Source organism: Syngnathus typhle, linkage group LG20, assembly GCF_033458585.1.
Source record: "Syngnathus typhle isolate RoL2023-S1 ecotype Sweden linkage group LG20, RoL_Styp_1.0, whole genome shotgun sequence".
Lineage (NCBI taxonomy): Eukaryota > Metazoa > Chordata > Actinopteri > Syngnathiformes > Syngnathidae > Syngnathus > Syngnathus typhle.
This window is the reverse complement of record NC_083757.1, coordinates 5966468-5975748: the sequence shown is the minus strand read 5'-3', so window position 1 is coordinate 5975748 and position 9281 is coordinate 5966468. Positions and strand designations below refer to the sequence as shown.

The following is a 9281-nucleotide window of genomic DNA, read 5'->3' as shown; positions in this document are numbered from 1 at the left end:
GTATGGGGCGGACTGGTGTTATTTCAAGCCTCTTCAAACCATCACGAAGCACTGGACTTTTAAATCGACTTTATTACCTCGATTTATTTTCATGTCATTTTGCCACATTCCTCCTGCTTTTGAGTTCTCATCCACCATGTTCTACTATATCGATGTAGATATCTGCATCTCAACACGATTGATCTCAAATGCTTCCCACACATACACGGGATGGTCTGGCTTCATTTCCCTTCTTCCTCCATCATCTCGAGCATGAACTTGAGCAGCATTGCACCCCCATCACCCTCCATATTTCTTCCATCTGGGACCCTGTATGAGTGGGGCAGGACTGGCAGCAGGCATGCTGGTCCTGACACACCCTTGGCTGCATCACTAGCTGCATGGAGGAAGATGAGGATGAGGAGGAGAGGGAGGCGGTGCCTCTTGGGATAAGAGAGGACCAAGTTTCAATTGAATTGAAGCGTACTAAAATGGCGGCATGAGTAAATATAATTTTGGAATGGATTTTTTTTTATAAATGGTCAATTTAAGAGAACAAAAACAATATTAAATAAAAACACTTTCAAAAAGCTGCTGTAGACCACATCTCACAGCCAGATGCTCACACACAAATCCCTTGGCACAGATCATTTTTATTCATCGTGATCGTGTTAGTTTTTACACAATTGCCAAAAGTGACAACACATTTTTAGAAGGGGTGGATCAATTAATGGCATTTCAATTACTGTGGGGGAACTCGTTTTTAAATTGAGGTGGGTGACGAAACAAATGATATTTACATGCAAGTCTTTCTGAGCAAAAAAAAATAAAAAATCTGACTGAAAGTGAAGAATGATGGAAGCCCCTCCCTTACGCCTTCTCGCCGAGTGACTGACTCGGCGGGATGGAAGCTGCCGACGTCAACAGAACTGTGCTAATTGCGGCTAATTGGCAAGGGAGCAATAATCAACCGTTAGGACTGAAACATTTAAGCCAGCGTACATACTTCAATGGCGAATGAATAATAATTACATGAGAAATAAAATTGTTTGAATCATACAGTTGTGTTGAAATGATCGAATCCGTTATGACGTGATTGATTATGAGTTTACCTCACAGGCTTAATAAATTATGTATAAAATCTCAATTGCCTTCTATTGATTTTGGTTGATATGTAACACCGTATGCCAATAGTTAATCAATCTTGCTTTGACAGCAATCGTTATTCTTTTATATGGTTCGTAAACAGTGTCTGAATGTATTATCCAATGAGCTTCATTCGTTTTTGTGATGTTTTCTTTTTCCCCCTGCCTGCGTGTTGAAGATGAGAGGGATGGCGTGTGTGTTGCTTAGCAACCTGCTCTTCACGGGTAAGCATCACGGGGAGACCTTGGAATTCACTGTGTTTCGCTTAATTGCTCTCCCTTCATGCCGACTCAGCGTATCACCCCATCCCCACTCCCGTGCTATTGTTAGCCATCGCTACATTTCAAAGCACCAAGAATACATCTAAACGCAAATATTTCTCAAAACTCTCTGAACTTCTTTGTCTTTTTCAGCTGTGTCAGCATCCTTTAAAGGTAAGCTTGACGCCCACCAAAACTCCAACTGGGATATTTTTCACTGAGATAATACTTAGAGCAAGCAACTCATCTCATCTTTATTTGTAGAGCATTTTAGAAACAATCAATAGCAAACAGCAGGGGCCCCATAATGGAACCCTGTGGAACACCAATTGCAACGAATCGAACTTTTTGTTGTCTCGCTGCTTTTAGTCAAGGAAGAGCACAGGACCGCCTTCTTCGGGGAAGACGTCCACATCGACATCCCGCCCGGTGACGTCGGTGAGGTGATGTTCCGTCCCAAGGCCAACAAGAGCGTCGAGGTGCCGCTTCTCCGAGCGGGAAACGTGCTGCATCGACGAGCTCGTCTCAATTCCTACCGCGACTTGGTGCTGGACGACGTGCAGGAGGAGGACGAGGGCGTCTACGTGGTCAGCAGGAACGAAAGCGTGCTCAGGCGCCTCACGCTCGACGTCCGAGGTAAACAACAAGAAACAAAAGGAGCAAAGTTCACATCAGCTTTATGTTTTCATGTTCTTGTCTTTAGATTGTGCCGTGGAGGAGGTGGTCAAGTATGGAGACACTTATTACATCCACTTGAACCAGGTCCGCGGTCCAATCAGCTTGGAGTTCAGGTACCTTGATGAAAAATTCACAAAAGATAATTCAATCCACGAGAGCTCATTTGAAGTCTCCCCGACTGTCCCGGTTCAGGCCCGGTCCCGTCCACCACATCAACCATTCGGACTTCCTGCACGCTACCGAGCCGCCGGCCGCGCTGCTCTTCCGCCACACGCTGGTGCTGGCCGACGCCTATGCCGGACGCCTGAGTGTGACCGACAAGATCGTGGCGCTGCACTCGGTCAAGATGGCGGACGAGGGGAGCTTTACGGTGCGTGACCATGAGGGGAAAGTGCGGAGGAGGAACTGCCTTCATGTGCGAGGTGGGTCGGAAACCTGCACCTGCTCTGCTTTATGTCTTAAGTCTGGTTTTCAAGGTTTTCCTTTAAACCACAGAGCACCAGGACTTCCTACATCCTTCCGACGGAGCCGACATGAAAGTAAAACTCTACCTGGACCACGCCCAAGTCAATGTGGTCTACAGGCCCAAATCCAGCCACCACGGCTTTCCGGTTCTGGAACGAGGCGTTCTGGTGACGCCGCCGGAGTCTCAGCTGGCGGGCCGTGTCAGCGTGGACGGGTCCCAACTGCTGCTCAGGAAGGTCCGAGGGTCTGACGAAGGCGTCTTCAAAATCACGGACCTGGAAGGGTTCCCCGTGGCTCATGTTTACGTGGACGTGATTGGTAAGAAACTGGATTGCAATCATTTGGGATTTTTCAAGTTAGTTTTGGTTCGGTTGGTTTTACAAAAAGGCTTTGTTTCAGCCTCCAGGCTGCCGCCGCTGACGCTGGCCATTTTGTCACTGCTGAGCTTGCTGGCCTTCATGCTGCTGGTGTGCCTGCTGTCGTGCCTCTTCAAGGTGCACCAGAGGAACGAGAAGAGCAAGAAGCTGGCGCTACTCGCCCAGCAGGCCGGCAAGGGCGAGGCCTTTTGCCAGGTACCGTCGTGCGTGGTGGCCTGACCCAAAAGCCTGCCAGACGTCTTTGACATCCTTTTGTGTACGTGTGTGTGTGTGTGTGCAGGTGGTCCACGAGGCGTACAACAAATTCACGGAAGAGTCGCTCATGCACTCGGCAAGCCACCAACCAGATGAGAACACCGATGTCACCATTAAGGTTAATTAGATGACTAAGACGAATAATAACAAAGAAAAAAATCCTTTAGGATAACGCGCAGCCCTGAAATGATGACACAACCTCCACTTGGGTTCTCACATTTGTAGGAGGAGAGGAATGAATCTATAAATACTCTTGCTGGATTGTGTTCATAAATGAATGATGGCAGTTTTTTCCACTGACCTCATTTTGGGCCACTTTCTGTTCGTTAAACTCCTGCCTGTTATTCCTCCTCCACATAAAAAAAAAACAACTGTTGTTCTTCCCGCAGGACGTGGAGGTTTCCAAAGCGGGGGGCTATCGGGCACTCACGTCAGATGTCAACTTCCTGGAGATGAGTGACTCCGGAGTGGACTCGGGTCTCCCACTGGACAGCGATACGGACGCCGTCGTGACCTGCGCCTCCCACAAGCCCCTCCTCGAGACTCGTACCCTAAGCCCCACACCCGAGGGGGGTCAAGAGGTCGCGCCGGTGACCGACGGGGACGCCCAAAAGTGCGCCGATCCGCCCGCCGGTGACGAGACGGCGGCCGAGGGAGGGGAACCTGAGCGGAAGGATGAGAGCACCTGAAAGGTTCGCATTAGCATCGACTAGCTCACCGCCGTTCTTTGGGGGGGAAGCACAATCACGATTCCGTACATCATTGTTGACTAGGAGGGTTCTCAAACTTTTGGGGAGTGATTTTTTCAAAGGAGCCCCTCATAATCCTAAAAGCAATTCAACATATAAACCTCGGGAAATATTTTTTATTTATAAATCTGTTTCATAGAAAGGAACCAAATTTAATTAAATTCAATATTCATCCCAACGCTAACGCTAACAACATGCATGCGAACAAAGTGAAGCAAGTTTATAAAAGCAAACTCAGTGTTGACAACTGTTGTAGCAAATGTTAGCGTTCAGATAGCTGAAAATTTTCCAACGCGGTGGCCCAGGGGCCGCGGTTTGGAAACCAGTGGACGACAAGACTTAGGACACCGAGCACAATCACAACAACTTCAGAAGAACAAAACAAGTGTGTGCATGCCTTCAACACAAACACTCGTAGTTTACATTAGAATAGTCCAATCGCTGCATGGGAGCCAAATAAGCTTCCGTTGAGGTCTTGACCTTTGGGGAATTGTTGGAGACTGAGCATTTACCAGGATTGTGGATTTTTGATCTCCATCTTACAAGGAAGCCTCTGGAATCATTGCTCTGTTCAGGGACTTGGGTCACATGACTTGTGACAGGACAAGCACAACGTTTAAAAAAAATAAAAGAGCAAGTCACCTGCAAGTAGCAGCTAATGTAAATACGTCTGTGAATGTATACTAACCAATTCTAAATGATTCATTTTTGTATGGCACGTTCTTAATATACACACATACATAGCAGTGCTTGATCTTGACTAATATAAGCAATATTTCTGATGATAGACTGATGCTAATTATTTAGCAATAACTTTTGGTTCGCTCAAAATCTTGATATACCTTGAGCAATATGTTAGTTTTGTTGTTTAAGATCAACGATCTTTGACTTGTAAACACATTATTAGCAGGCAGCACCCCCGCCATATTGGTCAAGGCAGGTCTCAACTACTGTATATGCATGGTTGCAATGCCTTATAACATTTTATGGTCATTTTTTTGTCGTACTTTGACAAACTACGAATATATTTATTAGCTGTGAGTTGCTCACACGTGTTTCTTTTAAATACGAGCATATCAGCGCATGCACTTGTAGTCACATGAGTGAGTATCCTTCATGAAATATTTGTCATTTTCGATGTCAATCTTGTCTTCATTCACGATGGCTTTGAGTCACTAAGAAGTCAATTTACAGGTTTTTATAGGCTTCCACGTGACATTAAATATGTTCAAGTATTTCCATGTACTGATTGTGCAGTTATTGAGCAAACATGGACGTGCACAATGTTCACCGCATTTTACACGTGTGTTTTGAAGACTGTGTGCATGCGATGACTCAGTATGACCTTTTGCATCCTGCCAAGAGTTTTGTAGTGCTTCTCTTTTTCTGTAATGAATGAATAATTCAGAATAAATGCATTTCACTACTAATAGTACTTGGCCTAGTTAAAAGACAAGTAAAGGCGTGTCCTTGGCAAAAGCGCTCTGGCCACCAGCCAACCAGAGAGGAGCCGGACGTGACGTACGCGGATGTGCCAGGGAGCCGCAAGGTCGACGCGCCAAATTTCAAAGCACTTCCTCCCCGGAGAAAAGAAAGCAGAGCGAGCAAGAGGACGACGGCGGCCGAAGTCCAACTTAGCCCATAGTTTCACTTGTGCTCGACGGTTGTTTGGGAGGAAAGAAGCCCGCTAACTTCGGCTGGGTGGCGTAAGTGTCAGGTTTTGGCTCTTTTTGTCAGAGAGGAAGCGACGTCAGCTAGCTTTGGCAACGCCGTCGGTGGTTCGCCCACGCTGAGCACGTCCGAGCCGTTCAAACGCCAAAAAAAGTTCCTAAATAAATAAACGACTAATTCAGCTTTTTTGTCTATTTTTCATTCTGCATTGGTAAATATATACTAAAGAACGAAATAATGTAAACGTGTCAAGGGTTCTTGTAATTCATATATTCATTGTTGCAAGCGTTAGTCATGTCTGCTCATGTACGCAAGTTACAAAATGTCTGTTGGTGATGATGGTGTTCTATGCTTTCGTTTTTTTCTTTCAGATGATGCAGCGGGACCACAAACATTGAATGATCAGACTCCAATGCATTTTTAAATTCAACTTTTTTGACAGCCTAGTTTTTACCCACAACCAGCAGTGAGCCCCTGGCCAGTGGTGAAAGGCTGCCCCCCCTTCTTATTCATGTCAGTGCTCCTGGCTTCACGCCAGATGCTGTTCAGTCTGCCGCAAATGCCTTCCACGTAATATATAACCACAAGCAGAGCGACTCCCCAAATGCAACGCGGCCAACTGTAGCGTCAGGAGGACGGGGTGGGAAGACAAACGTGTCCGTCATGTACTCGGGGGCGCAGCCGTGCTTCCAGCTTCTCCGCATCGGCTCCTCGGAGGGGGGCCCTACGCGGGACCTGTACACCTTCAGGCCGGCGCCGGGCCACTCGGTGTTCCGCCTGGGTCGGGCCGAGGAGATGTGCGACGTCATCCTGGACTCACCGACCGTGTCGCGCGTTCACGCCGAGCTGCACGCTGACCGCGAGTCCAGCAGCGACGGCGAGGAGGTGGCGACGCAGGAGGAAGGGTGGAGGGTCCACATTAAGGACAAGAGCACGCATGGTGAGATGACAAACATAGGCAGCTGTAAACATATACTTTATACACACAGGGTACACAAAATTGTAAACAAAAACATGAAATGTGGACACAAGCGTACAAAATTGTCATAAAAACCAAATTGCCTCAACCCCACAAACGTTGCATGACCAGGCACTTGGGTGAATGAAGTCCGCCTCCAGGCTGGCATCCAATGGGAGCTGTCGGACGGTGACGCGCTGACCTTTGGGGGCCACGATGCTCCCGACAGCCCTGAGTTTTGCTTCCTCTTCCAGAAGGTCAAAGTTCGTCCGCTGGACTTTGACGCCATCACTGTTCCCAAAGTGAGACACTTGATGGTCATTTGTGACCCCTCCAAATTTTCTAGTGGGGTCTATCTACATTGCTTCCTTATTTTCCTTCAGGCAGGGACGTTTTCATCAGACTTGCAGAACCGGATCAGAACCAACCCCGAGCGCAAGGCGGAGCCGGGCTTGGATCTGTCCAGGCTGTCCATCAACCGCTCCACCGTCATCCTCAACTCCATCGGCAGCCTGAGCAAGATGAGAGGCAGCGTGTGGTCCTTCAGAAGGAGCCGCAGCCACGAGGGCGCCACCTCCGACATGGGCTCATCGTCCTCGCCGCCCCCTCTGGGCGGCGGACGCTTGTCGCTGCTGCCGCCGTCCACTCCACCGTCTTTCTCGCCTGCCGCCTCCTCGCTGGCCCCCAAGTCCCTGGCCCCCAAGTCCCTGACCCCCAAGTCTGTAGCGCCGGCCTCCAGGAGCCGCAGGAAGTCGGCGCACACGGTGTTGTTGGAGGACGACGGCTTGGACGAGCCCCATAGCAAAACTGGTGAGACACGTGAAGAGATTTGATTTTTGAATGCCTCCCTGCGGTATTTTCATGCCGGTAAACACAGTTATCTGGTCAGTCCTGGCAGGTCTGGAGGAGGAAGCGCAGCAATCGCGAGGCAGCAAGAAGCGTCGCCTCTATAAATCCGACTCAGACAATCTGTGCTCGCCGCCACCTCCTCCGTCATCTTCCCACCTGCGTCCCCAGGAAGCCAAACCCTTCCCGGTTGGCATCAGGACCATCGGTAGCTTCCACGGCGCCATGACAAACACCCGCCTTGACCAGCAGCACCACGTCCTCCTTGCGCCGTTGAAACAAGAGCGACAGGAGGGGGCGGCTGCGCCACGTCACCTTCACAACGCCGCCGCCCGTCAGCAGAGACCCGCCCCGAGGGGCCGTCGGAGAGCTCATAGCGCTCCGGTTTTCTCCCCGCTGGTGGTGGGAGGGGAGAGCTACAATCTGGCGTCACCCTCAGTGAGGGTTACTACGGCGCCACGGGGCCGTGCTGCCTTCAACAGGTTCCACCAGCAGCCTAGGTAAGATGCTTTCACAGGTGCTCAACTTTAAAGCTACATTTCCCACCTGTGGTATCTCCTCTCATTCATTTGTTGCTCGCAGCAGGCGTCGCGGCCGACCCAGGAAACACCCCCTTCCACCTCGGCCCTCTTTACCCTCGCCATCCTCGTCGTCCTCCTCTAGCTCCTCCGCTTCATCCTCCTCAGGCTCGTCTTCGTCATCCTCGTCTTCCGACGAGGACGACGACGATGATGAGGCGCCAAAGGCCGTGTCAACGGCCGGGGGGTCTGTGGAGCCGTGCGCGGCCCCCCGCTGCCTGCTGCCCCAGCAGGACCCGGTCCAGTGGATTCAGTGCGATGTGTGCGACGCCTGGTACCACATAGACTGTCTCCGCGTGGATCGCAAGAAGCTGCTGAGGGACCCCAATGCTGACTTCCACTGCGGCTGCTGCTGAGGAGCACGACGCTCCCGCGCAGTCTCAAATTCCGCAATCCAGCAACTCAGGTGGGATTTTACTGTCGGACATGGTGAAATTTGACTCTGATAAACACACTTTCCGCCCCCCCTCAGCCTTAATCAAATTTTAGGAAATACCTGCTCAGAGACAAGAAGCATAGAGTTGATCTTTTTTTTTCCTGAGGATGAGCGTGCTATGGATGATAAAGACGAATTAAGTAAAAAAAAAAAAAGTATAAAACAATACGCGACATAGTCGTTTTGGCGTCCTCCTGTGGCCACATGGTAAAACTGCAGTCATTCTAGCAACGTTAATGGCGCTAATGCAAATAACAGTCAAGAGCGAAAATGTTGATGGATGTACTTGTTGACGAGTGTGCCAAAATAATGCAATTGTTCTTCTTGACCAATAAGACCGCGTATACGTCATATTCCATAAGCGATGGCAGAGGTTTCTATGACCCCTGACCCCTTTACTGGATGGGGTACACGGAAACTATAACAATATCTCAAATGCTGGCCGCGTGTGTGTAATGTTTGTGTGTTCATTCAGTAAACAGTTCATTACCTCGCTTGGCTAGTTTGTCTCTTTAGCACGACGTGCGTTCTCAACTGCTACTCCAGCTTCCTACTACATTGCCTAAACTGGACGTTGGCCTACATTGAAGACTGAATGTTGGCATATTTTAGGGGTTCAATCAGTCAAGTTGACTATTCTGCAAAGTGACAAATTGCGAATAACGTATTTTTGTCTTACAAATGGCCACATTTTGTTGAGACTCTCCTGAATCTGTTGCTAGTGCCAGATAAAATTCTGTGGAACTGCAATATGTCCAGCAAACAGTCTTCATATGACTGCAAATAAAAATAAGATGGTGTTGGATGCCAATTGGATAAGAATCTCACTATTCCAAATTCATAAGAATTTTTTTTCCGCCAAAATATTAAATGTCCTATTATT

At 48.9% G+C, this 9281-nt stretch overlaps 1 protein-coding gene across 2 annotated transcripts; it reads left to right on the top strand.

Moving 5' to 3' along the window:
• Positions 1–5452: 5452 nt before the first annotated feature.
• tcf19l (transcription factor 19 (SC1), like) lies at positions 5453–8893 on the top strand. 2 transcript variants are annotated; one of them, XM_061267910.1, is made up of 6 exons: positions 5453–5615; positions 5952–6520; positions 6671–6840; positions 6922–7348; positions 7428–7884; positions 7970–8893. In XM_061267910.1, exons 2-6 carry the CDS (start codon positions 6244–6246, stop codon positions 8316–8318), a joined length of 1680 nt encoding a protein of 559 aa, XP_061123894.1. In that variant the 5' UTR covers positions 5453–5615; positions 5952–6243; the 3' UTR covers positions 8319–8893. The 2 variants fall into 2 exon arrangements, with proteins under 2 accessions (XP_061123894.1, XP_061123893.1); XM_061267909.1 differs by having other exon boundaries at positions 7967–8893.
• The last annotated feature ends 388 nt before the right edge of the window (positions 8894–9281 follow it).

What these genes read in the sequence shown, in the direction of transcription:
- tcf19l (XM_061267909.1), top strand. Translation starts at nt 6,244, where the DNA reads ATGTACTCGGGGGCGCAGCCGTGCTTCCAGCTTCTCCGCATCGGCTCC. An exon ending in CGAGCCCCATAGCAAAACTG is followed by an intron (nt 7,349 to 7,427) that starts GTGAGACACGTG and finishes TTATCTGGTCAG; the next exon opens with TCCTGGCAGGTCTGGAGGAG. An exon ending in AGGTTCCACCAGCAGCCTAG is followed by an intron (nt 7,885 to 7,966) that starts GTAAGATGCTTT and finishes TGTTGCTCGCAG; the next exon opens with CAGGCGTCGCGGCCGACCCA.